At 40.4% G+C, this 27,409-nt stretch overlaps 2 protein-coding genes across 9 annotated transcripts in view; one reads left to right on the top strand and one right to left on the bottom strand.

Annotated features, from left to right (window-relative positions):
* Positions 1 to 1,364, bottom strand: part of LOC121293421 (zinc finger C3H1 domain-containing protein-like) — an 80,518-nt gene extending 79,154 nt beyond the window's left edge. For all 6 annotated transcript variants that reach the window (XR_005946511.1, XR_005946513.1, XR_005946512.1 and 3 more), the window contains exon 1: positions 873 to 1,364. Coding sequence is in view for 2 of the 6 variants with exons in the window: in XM_041216499.1 (XP_041072433.1) it covers positions 873 to 1,341 (469 nt within the window). In the remaining 4 variants the exon portion in view is untranslated. The remainder of the gene's footprint in view (positions 1 to 872) is intronic.
* On the top strand, positions 775 to 27,028 carry tmem19 (transmembrane protein 19). Of its 3 annotated transcripts, none has more exons than XM_041216501.1 (7): positions 775 to 845; positions 7,599 to 7,739; positions 9,857 to 9,970; positions 12,488 to 12,625; positions 19,976 to 20,230; positions 24,951 to 25,160; positions 26,367 to 27,028. In XM_041216501.1, exons 1-7 carry the CDS (start codon positions 794 to 796, stop codon positions 26,528 to 26,530), a joined length of 1,074 nt encoding a protein of 357 aa, XP_041072435.1. In that variant the 5' UTR covers positions 775 to 793; the 3' UTR covers positions 26,531 to 27,028. The 3 variants fall into 3 exon arrangements, with proteins under 3 accessions (XP_041072435.1, XP_041072437.1, XP_041072436.1); XM_041216503.1 differs by lacking the exon at positions 775 to 845 and adding an exon at positions 6,052 to 6,235; XM_041216502.1 differs by lacking the exon at positions 775 to 845 and adding an exon at positions 6,052 to 6,269.
* Positions 27,029 to 27,409: the final 381 nt, after the last annotated feature.

Here is a 27,409-nt window from a genome sequence, read left to right as displayed (position 1 = left end):
CACTGATTGCCATCTCAATATTGCTGAAATATCTCAAAATATTTAATACATAAAATTTCCACTTAGATATTTGTCAATGCACCCAAACAAGAATCCATGGAGCTAAGAAACCTACGTCATACACATTTTAAGTGGATCAGTAAATATTTTTAGTAGAGCAGGCAAAGACACCACCCAGTATTGGAATAACCTGGTATTGCCACATCAGTATTTGAACCCTCTAGTCAATCATGGCATGCCATTCTTACATATTTGCACACACACTCACACTAACACAAATGGTCACGTCGCAAATAAATCATGAAGCTCATAAATCAAACCACCCAATCGCCACTTTCCTGATTTAGGGTTTCAGCTGAATACACCCGTCACTTGCCCTCAAATTACATTTTCACCAGCTATCCGTGAAGATGACTGCTGAATTCTCACACACTAGGCTTACATTCATTGCGCGCATGCGACCCCCGCACACCCCCCCCCCCACCCCCCCCCGACCCATGTAGAGATCAATGACAGCTTCCCCTTCCCAATTCACCTCCGAAAGGAAAATGCCTCTCTGAACCTCGAGGGCAATTGTACTGTTAAATGGCAGTCTGTAACCGAACTTTTACTTTCTTTCTCTCTGTCAAAGATAAAAAAAAACATTAGAATACCAAATCTCGGTTCTAATCGGGTGCCGGCTTCTGACTCCGGTTACTGATCCGAAACCTAGTGGAGGGAAGTCAGGGTGGGGTTTTTTTTTTAAAACTGATACTTCATCAGTATCGACCAATTTGCTTCGTCAGACGGGCCCATGCCCTGGGTCCACCAAAGCCTGGAGCCTCCGGTTAGCCGGAGGGAGGGGGGTAAGTTAAGTGATGGGGAAAGGATACGTTTCCTGGGTGGGGAATCTCTGCGGATGTTGTTGTTCCCGATGAAGGTAGGTCCGAGCCCCGGTCTCCCTCTCTTGCAGCCCCGGGGCCCGGACCCCGGGCACCCCCGGCCCCAGCGGCCGCGGTTCGAACCTTCCCGAAAGCGAAAGCGGCCGAAGGTGCCGTGGCTCCTCTCCCAGAAGTTGGAGCGGGGCGAGTCGCCGAGGAGAGCGGGAGGAGGGAGAGGCGGGGGCGGCGGCTGCGAGAAGCCCCGGTATGGCTCCTTGAGCCGGTACATGAGGCCGTTGCCCGGACCCTGCGGCCGGTGGGTTTTGGGGCCCGAGCCCCCGCTGTTGCTGGGCCTCGGCTTGGGAGTGGAAGACGAGCCGGACCGCGAGTCCGGGTAAACATTCTCGTCGTTGTCATCGTCGATCTCGCCGTCCTCCAACTCGCCCTCCTCTTTGGGCGATCGCTCGATACCGAGCTCCATGGCGGCTCCTGTCGCAGACTCCGTCACAGCCACCGGAAACGGATGTGACGTATTACGGGGAAGGGGCGGGTTGGGTAAGGACGCCAGCCTTCGCGCATGCGCTGTTTCACTTCCTGGTGAGGTTGCATTGCTGAGAGCAGCTGGAAGCTCAATGTGGGAGACGTTACCTTTCCTCACCACCAAAATCAGCAGCGACAATTTCAGTTTTTATTTCAGATCTCCAGCATCCGCAGTATTTTATTTTTATTACAAAATCTGAGATCATCAATCTAATGTACAACATGCTTAGTAAACTCAGTGGCCTGGCCTGTTCCCCATTCCTTCATCATTCCCATCAACGGGAAGCTTGCTGTGTGCAAATTGGTTGCAGCATTTCCTGTATTAGGATGGTATGTGCTCTTCAAAAGTGTTTCATTGGCTGAAAAGCACCTGGGGTCGTGAAAGGTGCTATGCAAATTTAAGTTTATCTTTAATACCATTGAAGTTAATTTTAAAAAGTGGGAGTGGATTTTTCACCATTCAAATACAGGAAATAGTGAATAGCATCAGAATTACAGCCAAAATTAGGAACATAAGTTCATAAGTGGACCATTAAGCTGGTCACACCTGTTTCACCATTGAATGAGATAATAGCTAATCTGCAACCTACTTCCAAAATGTCTCTAACTTCTGAAACGAAAAGTAACCTTAACAGTCATACTTATTAAAGCTAAACATTTCCTTATCCTGAGTTCTTTGGAACCGAAAGCAAAATCAAATCCTCACTAATCTCATCTAGTTCTTAAGTAAACTGACAAAGACATTAACTGCACTTTCCAAATTATTAAAATTAGTTACCTGTTTCAGTAGTGTCCTTCTGAAACCACTTGGGGGACCTTGGCTTGTAGCTCTGATCAATGGGTGTGAACTAAAACAAGATAGCTCTCTGAGACGGGGTCTCCAAATATTATGCAGTTTTTTAAGCATGTTGATGAAAATCACAGAATCACAAAGTTATTATGGTGTAGGAGGCCATTCGACCCATTGTCTGCACCGCCTCTCTGAGCATTTTAACTAAGTGCCAATCTCCTGCCTTTTCCCCATAACCCTGCACACTGTTTCAATTTAAATAATCATCCAATGCCCTCTTGAATGCCTCAGTTGAACCTACCTCCACCACACTTCCAGGCAGTGCTTTCCAAACCCTAACTATTCACTGTGTGAAAAAGTTTTTCTCACCTCACATTTGCTTCTTATAAAAAACACTTTAAAACCGTGGCCTCTGGTTCTTGATCCATTTATGAGCAGGAAGTTTCTCCCTTTCTACTCTATCCAGACCCCTCATGATTTTGAAAACTTTTATCAAGTCTCCTCTTAGCCTTCTCCTTTCCACGGAAAGCCAATTTACTACGCAATAGGGTGTAATAGATCTTATAGTAAAACAAAGAAGGAATTTGCATTTAAGGATTGTGACTTTCATGACATCCCAAAGCACTTCACAATCAATGAAGTACTTTTGAAGTGTAGTCACCATGCTGACATAGAAAAATGGGACAGGCAATTTGTGCATAGCAAAGTCCCACAAATCTAATTAGATAAATGAGTAGATAGTGACCCAGAGTTTGAGGTCAGCAGGCAGCAAGGACACTCAACACAGGCCTCAAAGAAAGTTACACTGAAAGATCTAGCGATCTCTGTGTTGAGAACTTTACCTCCTCCTGCTGTGCAGTGGATGCAGCGTTTTTTAATGGTCATTCCCAGCATGGAGCTGCAGCAATGTCATCATGCTGTATAAGCAGATAGGCAACCAATCACATTAAATAATTCTCAAAGCCAGGAAATGAAAAATCACATCTTTAAAAATTCCATGTTGAAAAAAAGGCACAAACACACATGGTGAGGGTAGACGCTGAAATATTCTGTTTTAAAATTCTTACTTTAAAAAATCTAGTAATTAATCATAATTGAGACATTTAACAATAATCGACAAATATAGAATTATTTTTTCAGGGATCGGACGATAAACAATAGATAATACTCACATCACCATTAGAGCTGTAACTTTTTATGGGGTTAGCAACAGTGATGTGAAAAGGAAAAGAGGGAAGTTCTTATCATAACAAATGCTTTCAGTAATTGCTGATTCATTGCTGACAGTGATTAGTGGTGGTGCTTGTGAGTCGAGTGAGCACATAGCTTGTGCCGGAGCAGTGAGTGACAGTCTGCAACTTAGATTTTTTAATTCTTTCGCAGGATGTGGGCTAGGACAGCATTTACTGCCCATCCCTAATTGCCCTTGAGAAGGTGGCGATGAGCTGCCCTCTTGAACCGCTGCAGTCCATGTGCTGTGGATACACCCCCTGTGCTTTTAGGTAGGGAGTTCCAGGATTTTGATCCTGTGACAGCAAAGGAACAACAAGATAGTTCCAAGTCAGGATGATCTGTGGCTTGGATGGCAACTTGCATGTGGTGGTATTCCCATGCTTCTGCTACCTGTTATGATGTGGCAGTTGATGTGTGCCTGGAGGATCAAATCCACGAGGGAAACTTGGTCGTGCTATCACAACGGTTATGCAATTTGTTTTTATTATGCAATGCATGCACTGAATTCAGAAGTAATAAGTCCACCAAGACCTGTAGAAATTTTTAAAAATTAAACTAAAATATTTATTGAAAAAATAAAAGATTTAAAGCACATACATAGGACTACAACAACTGCTAAAAATAACTACTAAAATTCTGAATTTACCTGACTCCCAATTACACTCCCTTTAAGGCAATGGTCCAAAAATAGATGTTAGATTTTAAACAGATCCGGCAAGTTAACATTATAGCCTGGACAGTGGAATTCCAATTGGCTTTTTTCCAGCTTCAGTTTCGGTAGACAGCAGACTTATACACAAATGCTGGAGGCTTCATTAAGGCTTTTCATATACTCCTATTAGATCTTACATGTCCTTCTCCTCTGACACATAGCCTTTTATTCTCCTTTATATATGTTTCTCTCTTTTTAATATGTAAATTCTATTGTTTCATATGTCTTTGAAACTGTATCTTCCTTATAATATAAAACTTCCATGCTGCCAATATTGTCAGTAATCTTTGGGAAAAAAATAAACACATTCCTCAGCCTTGCTTATCTGGCTAGTTGTAAACTGACTAAAATCCCCTCTGAAATCCAAATCTCCCTTCATTTATCTAAAAATGCAAATTCCCTTCACACCTTACATGCTAAGCCAGCATCCATGTTTACTCATTAACATGTCAAGCACCTAGCTTCTTTTGATGATTTAAACTTGCAGTCTGCTTGACTCCAAATGTAATTAAATAACATGCAAACAGACCCAACTATACTTACCCCAATAAACCTACTTCACAATAAACCAGAAAAATATTATGAAAATTATTATACTGCCAGGTGGTAGATGTCACAGGTTTGGAAGCTGCTTTCGAAGGAACTTTGGTAAATTCCTGTAGTACATCTTGTAGATGGTACACAATGCTGCCACTATGCATTGGTGGTGAAGGAGTGAATGCTTAAGGTGTTGGATGGGGTACCAATCAAGGGAGCTGCTTTGTCCTGGATAGTGTCGAGCATCTTGAGGGTTGTTCGAGCTGCACTCATCCAGGCAAGTGGAGAGTATTCTATCATACACTTGACTTGTGCCTTCTAGATGGTGGACAAGCTTTGGGAGTCAGGAGGTGAGTTACTCTCCACAGAATTCCCAGCCTCTGACCTGATTGACATGTTTCCATGTTAGTCTGCCAATGTTCCAAGTCATGAAATTATGATCAGTATCAGAGGGGAAACTCCTGCCACCAAGCAGCTGCCCCTTGCCCCTCTCTCCCAACACCCACACCCCCCCCCCCACACACACAGAAAGAAAATCAGACCATCATGTTTATGTGACACAAACAAAATACTGTAGATGCTGGAAATCCGAAATAAAAACAAAAAATGCTGAAAATGCTCAGCAAGTTATGCAGCAACTGTGGAGAGAAACAAAGTTGATGTTTCAAGTAGACATGACCTTTCAGCTCAGCTTGAAACATCAACTCTATTTCTCTCCACAGATGCTGCCTGACCTGCTGAGTATGTTTAAATAATGCTCATTGTGGGATAAATGTTGGCATGATACCAGGAGAACTCCCATGCTCTTCTTCGAATAATGTCATGGAATCTTCTGTGCCAGCATGAGAAGACATGCAGGGCCTTGGTTTAACATTTCAACTGGAAGACAGCATTTTCAAAAAAGCAGCACTCCCTCAGTACTTCAGTGAAGTGTCAGTCTAGACTATGTACTCAAGCCTCTTAAGTGATGCTTGAAAGTGGAAGCTTTCGTCAATCCAGGGATTGCATTCTGATGAGTTCAACAGCATGAACTCTGGAGAAACAGATTTACAACATCTGGATTTTGCACTAATTGCACTGACTCCAGAGGTTGCTGTCAGTTTCTGTGGAGTAACGATGGTGAACGATGGACATTACCACCGCAAAATCCTGGCCACAGTGGCTACTGTTCAAAATGAGCCCTAAAGTTCTTTCGGAACATCCTAAGGTCGCGAGATAAATTCAAATCTTTCGTTGCCTATGTAACTTTTTTTCATTGCACCGCTGGGCCTGAGGAGGGCGTTCCGACAGGCCCTACCAATTACAGCCTCCTGATTGGTCAGAAATTGGAAGGCGGAAGTTACTAGATGCCTCTTCCAGGAAATGCTGTCATTTTGTGGGCGGCTGGAGCAAGATCCAGGCTGCAGTGGGTTTGGGGCCGGTTCCAGAAAGGAGGTGTGGCCTGAACTATCTGTGATGACCGGGTGAAGGTAGAGGCTAAACCTGCTGCCTCTCTCTATATACCCTCCACAGCGGCTACTGTTTGTCTGCAAACAGTGAGAGGCTAATCCCTGGAGGAAAATGGTAATAATGCTTCCCCAACATGCGACCAGCAGAGGTATTGTTACAAAACAGGTCGAGCCGGCGCCCAGTTTTGTTGAATCTGTCCGATCCAAGCTGTAAACGTCGCTTAAAAGAAAAGCTTAGCCCCAGTTCACCACAGGGTCAGAGTACGAGCGCTGTTATCTGATTTATTTATTCCCGCTAAATGGTGAAAATATTGCAAGCTGTCTTTTATTTTTCCTGCATCTGTGGAAAGGAGCAGAGTTAACGTTTCGAGTCCTCATGACTCTTCAGCAGAACTAAGGAAAAATAGAAAAGGGGTGAAATATAAGCTGGTTTAAGGGGGGTTGGGGGGGTTGGGACAAGAGACCTGGATAGAAGGCTGGTGATAGGTGGAGATAACCAAAAGATGTCACAGGAAAAAGGACAAAGAGGTGTTGAAACTGGTGATATTATCTAAAGGACTGTGCTAAGGACGGGCATGAGTGCAGGGTGGAGTGTTGAAATGGCAAGCGACAGGGAGGTCTGGGTAATGCTTATGGACAGAACGAAGGTGTTCTGCAAAACAGTCACCCAGTCTACATTTGGTCTCTCCAATGTAGAGGAAACCGCATTGGGAGCAATGAATGCAGTAGACAAGATATTGGTGGACAGTCTATCACATAACTCCCTGTCGCTTGCCATTTCAACACTCCACCCTGCTCTCATGCCCACATGTCTGTCCTTGGCTTGCTGCATTGTTCCAGTGAAGCTCAACGCAAACTGGAGGAACAGCACCTCATCTTCCGACTTGGCACTTTACAGCCTTCCAGACTGAATATTGAGTTCAACAATTTTAGATCATGAACTCTCTTCTCCATCCCCATCCCCTTTCTGATTTTTCCCCCTCCTTTTTGTTTTTTCCAATAATTTATATAGATTTTTCTTTTCCCACCTATTTCCATTATTTTTAAATGTATTTCCATCCATTGTTTTATCTCCACCTTTTAGCCTTTCTTGATTCCTTCACCCCACCCCACCCCCACTAGGGCTATTTGTACCTTGCTTGTCCTGCTTTCTACCCTTAATTAGCACATTCCTTTAGATAATATCAACACCTCTTTGTCCTTTTGTCTGTGACATCTTTTGGTTATCTCCACCTATCACTGGCCCTCTAACCAGCTCTCTTATCCCAACCCCCCCTTAAACCAGTTTATATTTCACCCCTTTTCTATTTTTCCTTAGTTCTGTTGAAGAGTCATGCGGACTCGAAACGTTAACTGTGCTCCCTTCCACAGATGCTGCCAGACCTGCTGAGTTTTTCCAGGTATTTTTGTTTTTGTTTTCGATTTCCAGCATCCGCAGTTTTTTGCTTTTATCTTTTATTTTTCCTTTCTGGCTTTAGGTACGATTGTCCGGATCATTCATTGGCATTCATCATATGAAGAATTGGTAAACATGGTAGAAAACGTTATTATCCTTAGTTTGATAGTGGCCATATCGTTGTCATTTTGGATTGTGTCAATGACTATCAGTACTTACTATGGTAAGTGGATTGTTTTGTGTTTGTGTGTTGGCACACATTTAAATCCCTTCTGTTACTTGAAATACCCATTAAATGTGTTTGATATTAAACATATGATTGCTTTAAAATTGTTTAATTACCTCCTAAAGGATTAGACAAAGTGGTGAGTCATTTTCAAGTTTGTTTTGGGACTGGAGAGCCAATTAAAACTGATATCTCCAACCCAACACTCAGGTCTTGGTGCTCGTGCCACGGTGAAAGTTAAGATCCAGACTCATGAAGACCACATTTACACTGCAGTTAAGGATCTATAATTGATTCTCCAGTTCCTGTCGTGTCATTGTAATGTTACACTCGGCTTATAAATGCATCCTCATTTCATTACCAGTACTTTATACAATGTATACTTGACTAAAAGATATTTACTGTAAAAAAAAATGTCTTTATACGAAACAATCTAGTGATTAAATATACAATTATACGTATTATTAAGTTTCAGTACAGCATAGGAGTTGGTTATTAGATTTTCACACTGTTCAATTGAATGGGAAATAGTAGGTAGCACCACTATAAACTTTAAATGTAAACAGTGGGAGCATTTTGTATGTGGTAACACCAAGATGTAGTCTTTCGGTGTTGATGGTTGTGGTTGGAACTGTTTGAAGTGATGAAATAAGAATTTTGCAGATTAAATATGCTATCTTTTAAGCTAATGTTTTCCTGTATGGTATCGATAACATACCCTAAGTCCGCTGACCACATTGTAAACATATCTGCATTTAATAGTTGTGTATAATTGTACAACAAAATATACAAGAAACAGATATGCATAATTAAGCTAATTCGTTATTCCTTTTTTTCAAGTTAAAACATTACCAATAATAAACATCTTTTATATTTAATGCAGACTTTTTTCTTAGGACTGTATTGTGTTGCTCTTTTAATCAATTTTTAACCCATAAATTACACCCTTTATCTGCAAAAAATCATTTCCTGCTCAAGAAATGCTGCTATTAACACTTAATAATTCAGCAGCAAAACAAAAATCAATAGAGGATAAATAAAAGCAAAATACTCTGCATGCTGGAAATCTGAAATAAAAACAAAATGTGCTGGGGAAAAGATTAGCAGGTCTGGCAGCATCTGTGGAGAGAAAAACAGAGTTAATATTTTGAGTCCATTATTTGGGACATGAGGGTAGTCTAATGGAGCAACCTGATGTGATTTTCCTCTCCTTCCTGATGCCTCCATATGCAAGATCACTGAGATTAGGAATTCAGCTCAGGTTGTTATCTTACATTGGAATAAGGGATACAATCTGTATTTCTGAACTCCACGCCACCTGTTATATTTTGCCAGGTTGTTGTATATTTTATATCTTGAAACAATGCAGAGATGATGTACTGAACTCGAAACGTTAACGCTGTTTCTCAATCAACAAAGGGTATTGTCCTCTAGGAGTTGCTTTATGAATAATGAGGCTGTTAATCCCACTTTTGATGTCAGAATGTTGAAGGCATATGCCTAGAAACAGAAGTATTGAGAAAAAAAGGCCCCCCCCCCTTGTGTTTTTTTTAATTTATTTTTCTCTGCCTCTGTCATTTTGTCTTAAATTCTTTTTCTCAAATTTTCTTCCGTAGGTAAATGCTCTCATTTAATTCTTACATGGCTCTTCTATGATTAGCATTGCTAAGCCAGTTTTGCTCTTGACAATGTCTGCAAATGCTTCACCTTGTATGATCCCTGAATATCAATGCGTGACATGGTGACCTTTCACTTTCCTTAACTACTGTATTCTCCATCTTGACCATCAAATACATGATGGATTGTGATTGTTGTAATGTAAAAGTGGGGTATTTATCAAAAGGTGAGAAGGATAACTTCTGGTGATAGGTTTTAGAAAATGATTAAAAGCTGGTGTCTTGCCATCCTGATAAAATAATTATAATTTACTGATTGAGTTTTGTACAGAATAATATATCTTAATAATATAACATATTTATTGAAAACCTAGTCCTGGGTAAAATGAATGAAACCAATTCTGATTCGTGGCTTGAGCTTTGTAGATTCTGTATCTCTCAAGGTAGAAGGTGACAAGACCTTTGGTATTTTATTACAGTTGACTTTTATTTCCATAGGTACTCTACGACCTGTGTCACCTTGGCGATGGCTGTTTTCTGTGTTAGTTCCACTAATTATTACTTCACATGCAATAAAGAAGAAAAGTCTTGATCGTGGTGGAGCTATTGGAGGTAAGGTTTCAAATTTTAATATTTTATGTTTTCTATTTCTATTGCGTTGCCACTAGGTGTTTCCTGTTATGCCATCTAATATACGGAGTGGTATTAAACTGCATTAGGTAGACTGGTAGAGATTGCGCTGGACTAGAACACTGACATTTGGATCTCAGCCATAATGAGACATCCAATTTGTTCACCTTAGCTCCACAACCGTAAAGGGAGGCCATTCACCCCAGTGTCTGTAATAGCTTTGTTAGGGGAAGCTTCACCATATTTCCAATGAGTTTATACTTCAATGCTTGTTCCATTGCTTTACACTTATCCATATTAATTTATATTTAAGATGAGAAATTTGCAGAGCTATGGGAAAATAACAACAATTTTACTTTTGACGTAATAAAACATCACAAGGCACTTCACAGGAGCATTGTAGAACATTACAGAATAGGATACCAAACCACATAAGGAGATATTAAGTCAGATGATCAAATGGGTGGTTAAAGAGATAGGTTTTAAGAAGTATGTTTAAGGAAGAAAACAAGGTAGAGAGATATAGGGAAGAAATTCCAGTGCTTGGGGTCAATGCTACTGAAAGCACAGTCATCAATCGTGAAGCAATTAAAATCATGGATGCTCAAGAGGCCAGAATTAGATGACAGCAGGTATATTGGAGGATTGTGGAGCTGGAAGAAACTAAAGAGATGGGGAGGGATGAGGTTTTGGAAGGATTTGAAAACAACATGTATGAAAATTTTAAAATCTAGACGTTGCTTGACTAGGAGCCAACATAGGTCTGAGAGCAGAAGTGATAAGCGACTAGGACTTGGTTCAAAGTTAAGACACAGGCAGCAGAGTTTTGGATGATCTCAAATTTACCTAGGATAGAATGTGGGAGACCTTGTCAGAAGTCAGTTGGAATAGTCAAGTCTAGAGGGAACAAAGGCATGAATGAGGTTTCAGCAGCAGATGAGCTGATACTGGGCTAAGTTGGGCTATCCTACAGAGGTGGAAATAGGTAATCTTAATGGTGGGAATAAGTGGTTGGAAGCTCAATTCATATGACACCTATGTTGCAAACAGATAGGCTTAGTCCCAGACTGCAAGGTAGAGGGATGGATTTGGTAGCTGGGAACCAAGGACAATGGTTTCAGTCTTACCAGTATTTAATTGGAAGAAATTGGTTTTGGATGCACGTCAGTACAAATATTACTGTAAAAGTCAGAAGACTATGCAGTATTCTAAAGCTCAAACATGCTATAAAATATTGGCTGAGTTCCCACACAATGCAACATAATAAACAAATCCTTAACTTCTAGAAATGACTGCAGCACATATTGATTAAATGTTTGAAAAAGTACTTTTGTTTGACTATTTTGATGCTGTAAGTTATATTCCATTACATTGCAACCCAAATTAAGCCTGGTTTAATCCATTCAAGCTTGTGACTATTAAAATGTATTGCAATAAAGTATATAATGACAAAATGTTTAATATGTACAAAAGCAAAATACTGCAAATGCTGGAAATCTGATATAACAACAGAAAAGGCTAGAATTTCTTAGCAGATCAAGCAGCATCTGTGGAGAGAGAAACAAAGTTAACATCCTGAATATGTGAAACGGATTACATTAATACAAGTTCATTTGTAAAGACATCTTATTTTCTTTATAACAGTCAGTCATGATCTATTTGAGGTATAACCTATGTTCCTTTGTTCATAACTTAGTAGAATCAGCATCAAATTTCTATGTAGAGCAGAGGAAGAGGCCATTTGGTCTATCGTGCTGAAATTTCTTCAAATGTTTAATTCTATCATATATTTTGATTTGGCAGATTCATTAATCTCTTGCGACAAAGGATTTAATCTTTTTAAATAACTTTTAAGACTTTTGTAAGGAGAAACAAGTCTTCCAATACCTCTTCTATTCTTCTCTATTAATCCTGTATTTACTCCCCTTACCAATTCAGCAACCAATGTAATTATTTTTTCATCATTTACCCTCTCAAATTCTGACAAAATTTTCAACACTTCTGACAGATCTCCACTTAACCTTCAGATAAAATCAGTGACATAGAGATGGCTATCGAGTTGCTCATCATAACTATGTTCTAGTCTATCCTCGTGAAGCCACACTTCATCTTTATCATAAACTCCAACTTCACAATATACCTGAGGGACAAACTCTCTGGAAGGATTGTGGGAAAAAAGTTGTAGGACAGTCATAAACTGCTCAGATGACTTGTGCTGTATCCAAAGTATTGCTATGGTAGATTATATATGGTTTAGGGTGAAAGAAAACTGAAACTCATATTTTCAGATAAGCATTTTTGTTTCCAGTAGTACAATGTGTTAGCAGTTCTCCAACAATGCTCTTATTTTTCAAGTTCATCAGATTTAGTTTTAGGTATAATCCTTTTTGGTAATTTTGGGTATGTTAATATTGGGTATCTCCATTCATAGTGCAGAATTCTTGAGAGAAAATCAGTTTCTTGCATGATGATACTTTTTTTTTACAAACTTTGTTCCAGCTTTGATTGTTGGGTTCATCCTTACAATTGCCAACATAGGTTTCTTCTCTGCATTGCTAACTTTTTTTGTTAGCTCGTCTAAACTAACAAAATGGAAGGCAGAAGCGAAGAAGCGCTTGGATGCAGAATATAAGGAAGGTAATGCTGCCAATCGTATCATTTATGCACTTGTTGATTCCGTAATAAATCAAATAAGTAGAAAACCTGAAAGCATTTTCTACCTGCACATAGTGTAATTACTTTATTTGTAATCTCTGATATTTAATCAATGTAAATATTTAACCACAATTATAATCAATTAGTCACTTTCTATACAATTTGCTTGACTGCTATTTTGTCAATGCATAGAAATACAGCATAGTAAAATGAAATATGTAAATTTTGATCTGGTCTCCTTTCTATTCCACCCCTCCCTCTGCTTTGACTCCAGTTGCTGGGCCTTTAGCTGGCCCCTCATTCTAACACTTTCCCTAAATCACTCCACTTTTCTACATCTGGTGTCATCTTCAGAACTCTCAATATCTACCTCTTCAATTATGCTTTTGGTCACTTCCCCAAACTCTTCATGTATCTGTTTTACCCTGTAATATTTTACCAGTTTAAAGGAATTATATTATTGTAAGTTGTTTTTGCAGAAGACTAGATATATAGAATCATAGATTTGTTATAGCAAAAAAAAGGAGCAATTTTTCCCCATTGTGTCTTTGTCCATTCTCTGCAACACCACTCCCACTCCCCTGCTGCTTCCCCATAGTCCTGCCAGTTCTTTTCTCTTTAGGTGCTTAGCCAATTTCCTTTTAAAAGCCACAATTAAATCTATCTCTAATGCACTCTCAGGGAGTAAACCACTCAGTGTTTAAAAAAAAGTTCTTCCTCATGTCACCTTTTAGTTCTTTTGCTAATCACCTTAAATCAGTGTCCTCTGGTTCTCGACACTTGTGCCATTGGGAACAGTTTCTCCCTATCTACGCAGTCCAGATCCACCATGATTTTGAAAACCTCCATCAAATCGCCTTTCAAGCTTCTCTTGTCCAAAGAAAACTGCCCAAGCTTCTCCAGTCTATCCTAATACCTGAAGTCATTCCTGTACCCATTCTAGTAAATCTCTCCTGCACCCTCTAATACTTTCCATTCTTCTTAAAGTGCAGCTTCCAGATTTGAAGGCAGTATTCTAGTTGAGGCAAAACCAGTTTTTTATAACAGTTCCCCCATCATCCTTGCTTTTGTAGTCTATGCCTTGATTTAAAAAGCCCAGGTTTCTTTATGGCTTTTTAACTACTTTCTCAACATGCCCTGCCACCTTCATCGTCAATGATTTGCGTACATATACTCCCCAGGTGTCTCTGTTCTTATACGCCCTTTAGAATTGTACTATTTGATTTATATTACCTATCTTTGATCTTACTACCAAATTTACCTTCTCCCTGGCTTCCGAACGTGGCTGGACCTTTAAGCTCTTTGTTTTACGGCAGTTAGTGCCATTTAAAAAAGGAGGCATGGGCTTCCCTGCCTCTGACTCAGCTGCCCTCAACACAAGGCCTCAGGAACCCAACGCAAACACTGTTCTCGCTTGGCTTGAGTCAGAAGGTCGGGGTAGAAAGGAGTGGTTTCGTTTCCACATAACTAAGTAGGAGCAGATTGGCAATCCAACTCTGCTACTCCATGAAAGTTAAGGGCCAATATTTACAAGCTTTGTGTTGTCTGGAAATTTTGAAATTGTGCCCTGTTTGCCAAAGTCTAGGTCAATAATATTTCAAGAAAAGCTGACTCCTGGGGAACCCCATTGTATACCTGCCTCCAGTCTGAAACACCACCACTCAGCATTACTGTCTGTTTCCTGTCACTCAGCCAAATTCATATTCATGCTGCCATTGTCCCTTTTTCCATTGGCTTCACCTTTGCTTGCAAGCCTATTATCAAACACGTTTTTGAAGTCCATGTATACCACATCATATTTTCTTTTCTTTATTAATTCACGGAATGTAGGCTTCGCTGGCTAGGCCAGCATTTATTGCCAATCCCCAGTTGCCCTTGAGAAGATGGTGGTGAGCTGCCTTCTTGAACTGCTGCAGTCCATGTAGAGTAGGTACACCCACAGTGCTGTTAGGAAGGGAGCTCCAGGATTTTGACCCAGCGACAGCGAAGGAACGGCGACGTATTTCCAAGTCAGGATGGTGAGTGACTTGGAGGGGAACTTCCAGGTGGTGGTGTGTCCATGCATTTACTGCCCTTGTCCTTCTAGATGGTAATGGTCGTGGGTTCGGAAGGTGCTGTCTAAGGAGCCTTGGTGAATTCCTGCAGTGCATTTTGTAGATGGTACATACTGCTGCTACTGTGCGTCAGTGGTGGAGGGATTGAATGTTTGTGGATATGGTTCTCCGAGGGTCAGCCCCTCTTGATATATTATTGACCTAGACTTTGGCAAACAGGGCACAATTTCAAAATTTCCAGACTACACAAAACTTGTAAATATTGGCCCTTAACATTCATTGAGTGGCAGAGTCGGATTGCCACCCTGCACTGCTTATTTATCTGGACATGAAGCTGCTCCTTTCTTGCCCGACCTTCCGACTCAAGCCAGGTGAGAACAGTGTGTGCATTGGATTGCTGGGGCCTTGTGTTGAAGGCAGCTGAGTCAGAGGTAGGGAAGCCATGCCTGCTTTGTCCTGGATGGTGTCAAGCTTCTTGAGTGTCATGGGAGCTGCATTCATCCAAGCAAGTGGAGAGTATTCCATCACACTCCTGACTTGTGCCTTGTAGTTGGTGAACAGGCTTTGGGGAGTCAGGAAGTGAGTTACTCGTTGCATGATTCCTAGTCTCTGACCTACTGTTGTAGCTACACTATTTGTATGGCTAGTCCAGTTCAGTTTCTGGTCAATGGTAACCCCCGCAGGATGTTGATAGTGGGGGATTCAGTGATGGTAATGCCATTGAACATCAAGGGGCGATAGTTATATTCTCTCTTGTTGGGGATGGTCATTGCTTGGCACTTGTCTGGCACAAATGTTACTTGCCACTTGTCAGTCCAAGCCTGGATATTATCCAGGTCTTGCTGCATTTGGACATGGACTGCTTCAGTATCTGAGGAGTCGAATGGTTCTGAACATTGTGCAATCATCAGCGAACATCCCTACTTCCAATGATGGAAGGAAGGTCATTGATGAAGCAGATGATGATGGTTGGGCTGAGGACAATACCCTGAGGAACTCCTATTGTGATATACTGGAGCTGAGAGGACTGACTTCTAACAACCACAGCCATCTTTCTTTTTGCTAGGTATGAATCCAACCAGCGGAGAATTTTCCCCCTGATTCCCATTGACTCCAGTTTAGCAAGGGCTCCTTGATGCCACACTCGGTCAAAAGCTGCCTTGATGTCAAGGGCGATCACTCTCACCTCACCTCGAGAGTTCAGCTCTTTTGTCCATGTTTGAACCAAGGCTGTAATGAGGTCAGGAGCTGAGTGGCCCTAGCAGAACACAAGCTGGGCGTCAGTGAGCAGGTTATTAGTAAGCAAGTGCCGCTTGCTAGTGCTGTTGATGACCCCTTCCGTTACTTTACTGATGATCGAGAGTAGACTGATGGAGTGGTAATTGGCTGGGTTGGATCTGTCTTGCATTTTGTGTACAAGACATACCTAGACAATTTTCCACATAGCCGGGTAGATGCCAGTGTTGAAGCTGTACTGGAACAGCTTGGCCAGGGGCGCAGCACGTTCTGGAGTACAAGTATTCAGTACTATTGCCAGAATATTGTCAGGGCCCATGGCCTTCAGCCATTTCTTGATATTACATGAAGTTAATCAAATTGGCTGAAGACTGGCATCTGTGATGCTGGGGACCTCCAGGAGAGGCTGAGATAGATCATCCATTCGGCATTTCTGGCTGAAGATTGAAGCAAATGCTTCAGCCTTGTCTTTGGCACTGATGTACTGGGCTCTTCCATCACCGGGAATGGTGATATTTGTGGAGCCTCCTCTTCCAGTCAGCTGTTTAATTGTCCACCACCATTCACGACGTGATGCAGCAGGATTCCAGAGCTTAAATCTGATCCATTGGTTGTGGGATCGCTTAGCCCTGTCTATCACTTGCAGGTTATGCTGTTTGGCATGCAAGTAGTCCTGTGTTATAGCTTCACAACTCATTTTTAGGTATGTCTGGTGATGCTCCTGGCATGCCCTCCTGTATTCTTCATTGAAGCAAGGTTGATTTCCTGGCTTGATGATAATGGTGGAGTTGGGGATATGCTGGGTCGTGAGGTTACAAATTATGTTTGAGTACAATTTTGTTGCTGCTGATGACCCACAGTGCCTCATGGATGCCCAATCTTGAGTTCCTAGATCTGTTCGAAATCTATCCCATTTAGCACGGTGGCAGTGCCACATTAACATGATGGAGGGTATCCTCAATGTGAAGGCGGGACTTTGTCTCCACAACGACTGTGCCATGGTCACTCCTGCTGATACTGTCATGGACAGATGGTTGGTGAGGATGAGGTCAAGTATGATTTTCCCTCTTGTTGGTTCCCTCACCACCTGCCACAGACCCAGTCTCGTAGTTAGGTCCTTTAGGACTCGGCCAGCTCGGTCAGGTGATGGTGCTACCAAGCCACTCTTGGTGAAGAACGTTGAAGTCTCCCACCAGAGTACGTTCTGTGCCCTTGCCACTTAGCGCTTCCTCCTGCTGGTGAAACAGGACATCTCCAGGAATGGTGATGGTGGTGCCTGGGACATTATCTGTAAGGTATGATTCCGTGAGGATGACTATGTCAAGCTGCTGCTTGACTAGTCTGTGAGACAGCTCTCCCAATTTTGGCACGAGCCCCCAGATGTTAGTAAGGAGGACTTTGCAGGGTTGACAGGGCTGAGTTTGCTGTTGTCTTTTCCGGTGCCTAGGTCAATACCAGGTGGTCTGTCTGGTTTCATTCTTTTTTTTATGACTTTGTAGCAACTTGCTAGAGCGCATTTAAGAGGCAACTACATTGCTGTGTGTCTGGAGTCACGTAGTCACCAGGTAAGGATGGCAGATTTCCTTCCCTTAGTGAGCCAGATGGGTTTTTACAACAATTGTCAATGGTTTCATGGTCATCATTAGACATTTAATTCCAGGTTTTTACTGAATTTAAATTCCACCATCTGCTGTGGCAGGATTCGAACCCAGGTCTCCAGACTCATTACCCTAGTCACTGGATTACTAGCCAGCAACAATACCATACGCCATCACCTCCCCAATAACCTCTTCAACCAACTGTTACCTCATCAAAAAAACCCAATCAAGTAGTTAAGCACAATTTTACAAATTTATGCTGGATTTTCCGTAATTAATCCACAGTGGTCTGAGTGACTATTAATTTTGTCCTGAATTATTGTTTCTAAAAGTTTTCCCACCACAGAGGTCAAACTGACTGGATGTTAGTGAATGGGTGAGTGGATGAATGGGTAGGGTGAGTAGGTGGATTAGATAAGTGAGTGGTGTGGTAGATGGGTTGGGTTGGCAGGTGAGTGGTTAGGGGGTATTCGGGTGGTTAGTCAGGGAGTCAGTGTGAGTGAATGGGGTGAGCGTTCTGAAGTTACCCAGGGCTTAGACTAGGATTTTTCTGTCCAACATTTTCTGGATAACTATACAGGTGAATACATTGGAACTGTCCGAAGTCTAACTCGGAGTTGGAGACTTTTGTGAAGGGTGCCATGGAACAGCTGGATTGCCCATCTGAAGTTGAAACTTTCCGGGCAACTCCCATGTAGGTCAGCATGTCATGGCTGCCACAGGGTCCTGGCGTGCTCCTCCGGTCATGATGATCCAGAGACGGAAGATTTGGGTCTATGTGTTTCTAAAAGCATTGGAGAAAGGGAAAAACCAGAAAAAATAGAGAGGAATAAAACAGAAAAAAAGTCAGGAAAATAGGCAGAAAGAAAACAGGAAGAAAAGGCAAAGAAAAAAAGGCAGTGCTACTGGTTTTCCTAATTGGTTGGAATCCATTTGGGTTACATAAGCTCCTCTCAACAGAATTGTAAAATGTTTAGTTTGTGTCAGGAGTAGGCATTTCTTTTTATTGGATCACACATGACTCAGTCAGATTATTCCAAGCAGAAGGACTTACTTTGCCTGTGTTTGAAGCAATGCATAAATAAGCTGTTTCTTCTTTTCATTTTCCATGCCAAATTCCAATTCTAGCAATAGCCAGTTCTTTAAGCTCCTTCAACCCTCACATCTCTGTCTCCGAGTGAAAGAGAAAAAAAATGAAAAAATCCACTAATGAGTGTGGCACAGCTCAAATGTTTCCCATGCCACTGAGTTTGCCAATTTCAAACAAATGAATTTAATGGTATAGATAAGATAGCACTGACTGATTTGACTTCCATTCTTGAGTTGACCTTTTAAATGTTGATTGAGAGTTGAAGAGCAGGAGAATGCCAGATTGTCAATGGAGAGTAATGCAATGATTTACAATAGCATTGGTCATGGAATCTGGTTTGGCAATGCAATTAACAGTATGTGTGGCACAGTTAGTGGCTGGCTGACAGCAGTGGGCCAAAAGTGATCTTCAATGGTAAGTAAAATATGACGGAGTGGAAAAAGGGTAGTCAGTCTGATCTTGACAGTTTCCCACCAGGCAGATGAGGTTGATCTGACCTATTGTGACCGACTGGAACAATAAAATTCAATATATTGAGGTACTACTTGGATGCTAGCAGCTTGAGGCTTTGGAAAGGCCCATCAACTCAGCTTAGGAACTGCCTACAAATGTGGCCTGGGAGACTGAGGGAAAATAAGTTTTTTTTTAGATTTTAGATGATTCAACTTTTGGTTTCATTTTTATTATTACTTACCCTTTTATCAGCAGCACAGTCAGGAGGGGAGGCAGTGGCATAGTGGTATTGTCACCGTACTAGTAATCCAGAGACCCAAAATAATGCTCTGGGCACCCGGGTTCAAATCCTGCCACGGCAGATGGTGAAATTTGAATTCAATAAAAGTCTGGATGATAACCATGAAATTAGATTTTAAGTGAGATGAAATGAGTCGTAAAAACTAATGTCCTATTATATGTGCTTGATTCTTAAAAATGCCCTCTGAATAAGGCAATAAATGCTGGCCTAGCCAGCGATGCGCAAAACCCACGAACAAATTTTTTAAAAAAAAGTTAAGCTGAATGTGAATAATAACTTTGGGGGAACGAGTGAAGAACTTTGGGGCAACCAAAATGAAGAACTTAAATCTAAATCTAATCGCACTTAAATATAAAGTGTGGTGAAAAGTCCCCATTCTAATCTTGGAAGAGAAAAATTGTGTGTGAATCATAACTCTACCTACAGCCTAATTTACTAATTGAATCCAATCCTGGAAGCTTAGAGTACAGTACTGGATCCCATTTCATTATAGTTTTGACCGCAAATAGTTCTGAACATTGAGAATCAGTGCTATTACTTTCTCAGTACTTGCATTTTCATCTTTTATTTAATCTATGTTTATATCAATTTTTTTCACAGGTGGCCAGAGGAACTGGATACAGGTATTCTGTAATGGAGGTGTTCCTACAGAGATTGCCCTACTTTATATGATTGAAAATGGGCCAGGAGAAATTGCAATTGATTTTTCAAAGCAGTACACTGCCTCTTGGATGTGTCTGTCTCTCCTGGGAGCTCTGGCTTGCAGTTCAGGTGATACCTGGGCATCAGAGATAGGAAGTGTCGCCAGCAAAAGCCAACCGAGGCTGATAACCACATGGAAGAAGGTTCCCATTGGTAAGAATCCACATTGCTTTCTAAAGGGTGCCAGAGTCCAGTTACTTCCTGTGTAGATATCCTGTAATATTTATTTGACAAAGAAAAATTATGATATTGTAAAAGCAGAAAAAATTGTATGTCAGGTGCAGGAACAGAAAGACCTGGGTGTATATGTGCATAAATCATTGATGGTGGCAAGACAAGTTGAGAGAGCAGTTAATAAAGCATACAGTATCCTGGGCTTTACTAATAGGAGCATAGCCACACAAGAGCAAGGAGGTTATGTTGAACTGCCATAAGTCACTAGTTTGGCCTCAGCTAGAGTATTGTGTCCAGTTCTGGGCACTGCTCTTTAGGAAATATGTAAAGGCATTAGAGAAGATGCAGAAAAGATTCAGGAGAATGGTTTCAGGGATGAGAAACTTCAGCTATGAGGAAAGATTGGAGAAGTTAGGACTGTTTTCCTTAGAGAAAAGACTGTTGAGAAGAGATTTGATAGAACTATTCAAAATCATGAGGGGTCTGGGCAGAGTAGATAGGGAGAAACTGTTCCCACTCTTAAAAGGATCGGGAATGAGAGGGCACAGATTTAAAGCAGTTAGTAAAACATGCAAAAGTGATATGAGGAGAAACTTTTTTTTATACTGTATGGTTAGCGTTTGAAACGCACTCCACTGTGGTGGAGGCAGGTTCAATTGAAGCATTTAAAAGGGGATTAGACTGTTATCTGAAAATGAAGAATGTTTCAGGATTACTGGGAGAAGGCGGGGAATGGCACTAGGATAGTTGTTCATTTGGAGAGTACTGCAGGCACAATGGGCCAAATGACAGCTTCCTGCAGTGTAACAATTCTGTGATTTTGTAATTACCAAACTTCATAAAACTTGCCAACTTCCTACAAGTTTTGCCAACTTCTTTCACCAGTGCATCATAATCATGCATGAGCATTTCTAGCACTAAAATCAGTGCCCTTTTAAATCAGGAGTGTCCAAAGTGTGGAACATATGTCAACTGCAGCCCTGAGTCCTGGCAATCCAGCCCACAAAGCCTACAGAATTCAGCCCTATTTGCATTTATAATTATTGTTCAGCAGTTTGGAATATTATGGCTCTGAAAATTTGGAAGGGGCTGTAGTTAGTGTTGCTGCCTCATTAGTCCTAAATCAGAAACTGTGATTATAACTTGACTGGCAAGGATAGTGTTTGACGTAAATCTTCTATGCCTCTACAATGGGAAGAAAATGTTGGGATTTCTTTAGAGTGAAGAAATCTCCTCCTTAGGTCCAGAGAGTCTCTTTTGTTAGGAGAGATGAGAGACTAGCAGAATCCTTATTGTCTGTCTGGAAAACCGTGATGTATAATGGTAGAAAACTATTAATACTAAGATAACCACCTACAATCAGTAACTGACATCTGTGAGAGTAATAACTGCTTTGAGGAATATGCTCATAGTGTGATTTGTCTTTTGACCCTAGGATTAACTAGTTACCCTATATTTATATGGTAAATGATAATTGTAATCTTTATTCAGGGTTTATGAGATGAATTTCTAAATTTTGGAAACATCAGTTGTGGACTTAAGGTCAAGCTGCAATTATGCTACGGAGAAACAATTTGTACTGTTAAAGGACTGGTATATAGCAGAAATCTTATCTTAAAAAGCAGCTGATGGGATATCTGAAAATGAAATTGTTTCAATTATATCAAAGTTGCAGCCTTACACATTCAATTCCTGCAATAAACCTGTGAAAAAGCATTAAGCTAATATGTATCAAAATTACCTGCAATTAACAGGAGAAAGTAACTGCTGTCACAAAGTAGAACACAAGATAATTAACTCAAGGTTTTTTTTAAACAATGTTCTTTTAAGACAGCTAACTAAAAAGATACCATTTGTCATAACTTGGTTCACAGAAAAAAAATCAGGTTTTTTAGGGTTCAAACTTGTGGCAGGGCACCTCAAGTATCAGTCAGGCATATTGGGAAATTGCCCATATGTTTTGATCCAAAATGCTGCCAGATATGCAATGGTGGTCATACTAAACCTCTGCCCAGTGACAGGTCCGTGTGATCTGGTTAACATGGAGAAAGAAACCCAAACTGAAACCTGTTGAAAATCAAGTGACAGTTTTCACACAGTTTTGACATAGAAAAGAGAGAGCTGCTTTTAGGACACAGACACACAGAGAGAGAGAGAATGCAGCTACTGCTGTGAAGAGCTGGGAAAGACTGTTTTTGGGAATCTGATTGGCAAATAAAAGAGGCACCATTGTTGGAATATGATCTCAATACTTATTCACATGTATATTCATGCATGTATACTTTAATCTTTATACATTTGTTGGTGAAATGGTAGGGTGAAAAGTAAAGTGTGTGCATTTTTTAATTATTTTGGTGCTTTATCATCTTGGTTTTGAAATAGTGATAAGATATTAGGTAGAATCACCAAATGATGTAGAATCGCCAAATGATGCAGAATAGAAAGAGGTAACTTGGCCCATCGTGCCTGTGCCCTGTCTTTGAGAGAGCTATTTCCCCATAGCCTTGCAAATATTTCCCTCATCAAGTATAAATCCAATTCTCTTTTGAAAATTATTATATCTTACTCTGCAAGAATTACAGAATAGTAATATTGGGGGACTTCAATTATCCTAATATAGACTGGATTGCTGACAATGTGATAGTAAAGGAGGAGATATGAAAGAAATTGAATAGGATAAAAATAGATACAGTAAAAAGGAGGTACTCAACAAAAATGTTTGGCAACACCTGAATATTTCTAATTTTGCTAAGGGAAGTATTGCCTTCCTTTTCCCCCGATTAGAATATATCTAATCTGTACCCAAACCATCTCCTCTTTGAAGGCTTCCCATTGCTCAGTTACGGTTTTACCTGCCAATCTTTGATTGCAATTCATCTGGGTCAGATCCCTTTTCAGCTCACTGAAATTAGCTCTTCTCCAAATTGAGTATTTTCACATTTTGTTTTTTTTTTACTTGTCCTTTTCCATAAAGACTCTAACCTAATAACATTGTGATCACTGTTTCCCAAATGCTCCCCCACAGAAACATGTTCCACTTGTTTTCCCCAGACTAGATCTAGTATTGCTTCCTTCCTCATTGGGCTGGAAACATACTGATCAAGAAAGTTCTCTTGTAGCCATTCCAGGAATCCCTCCCTTCTCTGGCCATTACAATGTTATTTTCCCAGTCCGTATTAGGCTAATTGAAGACCCCATTATCACTACTGTACAGTTCTTGTATTTTTCTGCAATTTTTCTGAACAGTTGCTCCTCTCTCTTTCCTACTAGTTGGTAACCTAGAGTATACACCGAATGGTATAATAGCTCCTCTGTTGTTCCTTAATTCTAATCAAGTAAATTTGTGTCTTTTGACCCTGAAATACATCATCCCTTTCTAGTGTTGTAACAGTAGCTTTGAGCAATACCACCACATGCTCTTCCTTTTGTCCTTTCTTATTTTTCCTGATGATGTTGAGTTACATAGAATCTACAGCTCAGATATTGGTTACATAAATATCACAGAATCACACAATGCAGAAGAGGTCCTTCGGCCCATCGAGTCTACACCGACACGTGAGAAACCTTTGACCTACCTACCTACCTAATCCCATTTACCAGCACTTGGCCATAGCCTTGAATATACACAAAATATACACATAAGAAGTACATGTGTATCAGGGTGTGTAAGGCAATTTCAATGAAAGTGGTGCATATGGCTAAAACAGTGTTGCCTAAGCCACACCTATACAAAGGTAGAGATGGACAATACTGTTCTAACTATTTTAACTTGTTTTAACAGCTCTTTGTGGCATGTTCTGAATTTTGATTGGGCAGCATGTCTTGGCTCAGTGAAGCAAGGGTTGTACACTAGTCTAAAATGGTAAATTCATTAAAACTAAAGGCTGTGCTATGCTCTCCCTGGGTACCTTATTTTCATACCTGCACAAACATCTTTTACTTTCCTAAGTGGGATTTAGAATTACTTGGTCCTGGCACTGCTCACATTAGAGTCTATTAGGCTTCTTAAGTCAGTTGGATTTATTGGTAGGTTCTGTTGTGAAATTTTTCAGCAGTCTATTGAGGGCTACATTTCCAGTAGAAGAAGTTGATGCTTTGAAGTCTGAACAACTACTTGTTCCACAAAATAATTGTAAACCAGGATAAATTATTATTAGTTTGAAAGGCTGAATCAAAGTAGACTCAAATGCTGGAAAATGCACCAAAAAAAAAGTCAAAAAAACAAAAGTTCTGAGGTAGAAAGTCCGTGGTTCCACAATCTTAGTAAATAAGTCTCATGTCTTCAGCTGTCTCATCCCCTATCAAAAATTTCTAAATCTATCATAGCTGCAAAATGTTTTTGTATTTTTTCCTACAAATGACTAAATTTTTACTTGAGTATATAGGGTAAGCAAACAAGTTATGACAGGTAATAAAGTTATAACAAGTCCATGTCCTTGGGCATTTTCTGTGCAAATGCTGGTTTGTAGATATCGATCAATGATATATTCGTGGCTGTTTTCTGGTTATGAACTTTTTCGGAGCTGGTTTCTGCTTTTCTGGTTGCTGGAACTTTTTCTGCTGGTTTTGATCAGTGGAATTGCAAATGCTAAATTGATGTACATGTCCAAGGAAAAGAAGAAAAATAATTCTTAGTTTAAATAATCTTTAAATATTAGGAACAAGCCTGAACTGACTGAAAGGTGTTATTTTCTTTCAGGTACTAATGGAGGGGTTACCTTTGTAGGCCTTGTATCAAGTTTACTTGGTGGAATGGTTATTGGATTAGCCTATCTATTAACGCAATTGATGTTTGTGGAGAACCTGGATATTTCACCACCTCAGTGGCCAATTGTCTTGTATGGTGCTGCAGCCGGTTTCTTTGGTTCCATTTTGGATTCCTATCTCGGTGCCATAATGCAGTATTCAGGTTTGTGCTTGAAATTATTAAATATTGTTTTATTTCTATATTTTTTTTCAGACTGTAGTTGGAAGGGTGAAGAAAATAAGTATTTTTGTTCCCACATGCACTGACTAAAAGATGTCGTGGAGTGAACCAATTAATGGTACTCCAGTACTTGACTGAGGTGGAGCTGAAAGCCCCCTTCCTTAACTGTAATATTCCTTAGCCAAGAGGAGATTACATCAATGAATATGTATCCTGCCAAAACCTTAATTGATGCATTGGAATGTTATTCCTCATTTCAACAGGCTGGCAAATCAATGAAACTTTCCAAACCAAGTTGGCAATTTCACAGGCCTCTCCTACAACTAGAAAATACAGTTGTCTGCTCAAAAATATAGTGCTCAACAGTTTAAGCTGTTGAAATACAAAACATGCTTTTGTGTCCAATTTAAAACCGTACTCGAATTCCAAGTTTATTAAGTGCACAGTTTGCTTACCATATATAATCAGGTAAAAACAGACCCCTGATTTTTGGCCAAAAAATCCTTAATTTTGCATATACTTTGTGTAAAAGTCGACCCTCAACTTTCTAAGGACATTCCTTTCTGACTCAGTTTGCCATCTCACTCTGTGTCAGAGTAACACAGCAGATTTGAAGCGGGAGTTTTCTGATCTTTCTGCATCGCTGCTAGATCAAAGAGTGCAGCAGTTCACTGAGATATCGAGGAATTTGAGTAAAAGTTTAATTTCTTGTTGAAATGATGGAGGTAAGATTGGGACAAATTTCAAGAGGCAGTGTGTATATTGAACTTTCCAGAAATGGAGCTAAGTTCAGAACCATCATGAACAGTCCTATAGCCCCATAGGAAAGGAAAAGGGATTATTAAAAACTTACATTTTTAGGCCTCCTTCTTGCTCCAAACCACTTCCTTGCAAGCCACGAGCATCTGAAACTGAGACTGAAAATCCAGCATGGTTCTCTGCTAGCTGTGAGCTACAAGTGTCAGTAGTTGAAAGTGAATCCCTTGAAAACATTGCCTCCATAAAGTCGACCCCTAAATTTTTTGCTTAAAAGGGGTCTCAGAAATTTGACTTTTACACATGTATATACAGTATTGTGAATTAATAAATTGTACAAAACTGGAGTTCAGAACCGAAATATTTGTTTTGCACATAATTGCATTGCAATCTTGGTTCCAATAAGTGTTTATAATTCTCATGCTCTCACAGGTTTTGATGAAGACAGTGGGATGGTTGTCAATCACATTACTCCTAATGGAAGGCACATATCAGGAAAACCTATCCTGGATAACAATGCAGTGAACCTCTTCTCTGCCATCCTTATTGCTCTTCTGCTGCCAGGAATGACCTGGCCTTTTTGGCCAAAGAAATGAACAATTTAAAAAATAAGGAGTATCATAATCATTTGTTGGCATAAAATATTGCATACGAATATTGCATTAACAAATAGATGACTGAATTAAAATGAAGATAGACTAAAATACTTTTAACAGCTCAATTTTGTTGAAGTGAAAGACATATCTTCACTATCTTATTTTGAAGATTTATTTATTGCTCTTTTAGAGATGTTACTTGGTTTCTTCAATCAAAAAGCCTAGTCCTAATCATACATTAATTCTGAGCAGACAGTGCTTTTATTGCAATAGATATTGTTGCATATTTATATTAATGAATCTTTAGGAAATGCTTCCTTTAAAGTAGAAAACATACTTACATTTTGTAACAACTCATATGTTTGCATAACATACTTTATTTAGGTAGAAGACTACTGATCCATCTAGACCACTCTCCCAAATGACCCTTTTGTTTTCTTACTATGATTCTGAAACTATATCTACATTTGAAATTAAAGTTTATCAAGTCCTTTTTTATATCCTGCCATGGTTTTCTGTTCAACCATCCTTAGTCTGTTTCCCTACAAGTTTTTTTTTAATATTCACTTGTGGGCATCACTGGCTAGCCAGCATTTATTGCCCATCCCTAATTGCCCTTGAGGTGGTGGTGAGCTGCCTTCTTGAACCGCTGCAGTCCATGTGTTATAGGTACAACCACAATGATGTGGGGGTGGGGGGGGAGTTCCAGGATGACCCAGCAATAGTGAAGGAACGGCGATATGTTTCTAAGTTGGGATGGTGTGTGGCTTGGAGGTTGGTGGTGTTTCCATGCATTTGCTGCCCTTGTCCTTCTAGATGGTAGCGGTTGTGGGTTTGGAAGTGCTCTTTGAGGAGTCTTTGGTGAGTTCCTGCAGTGCA

The sequence above is a fragment of the Carcharodon carcharias genome, chromosome 21 (genome assembly GCF_017639515.1).
Source record: "Carcharodon carcharias isolate sCarCar2 chromosome 21, sCarCar2.pri, whole genome shotgun sequence".
In the NCBI taxonomy this organism is placed as follows: domain Eukaryota; kingdom Metazoa; phylum Chordata; class Chondrichthyes; order Lamniformes; family Lamnidae; genus Carcharodon; species Carcharodon carcharias.
Note: the sequence above shows the minus strand (reverse complement) of the source record. Positions and strands in the feature narration are given on the sequence as shown.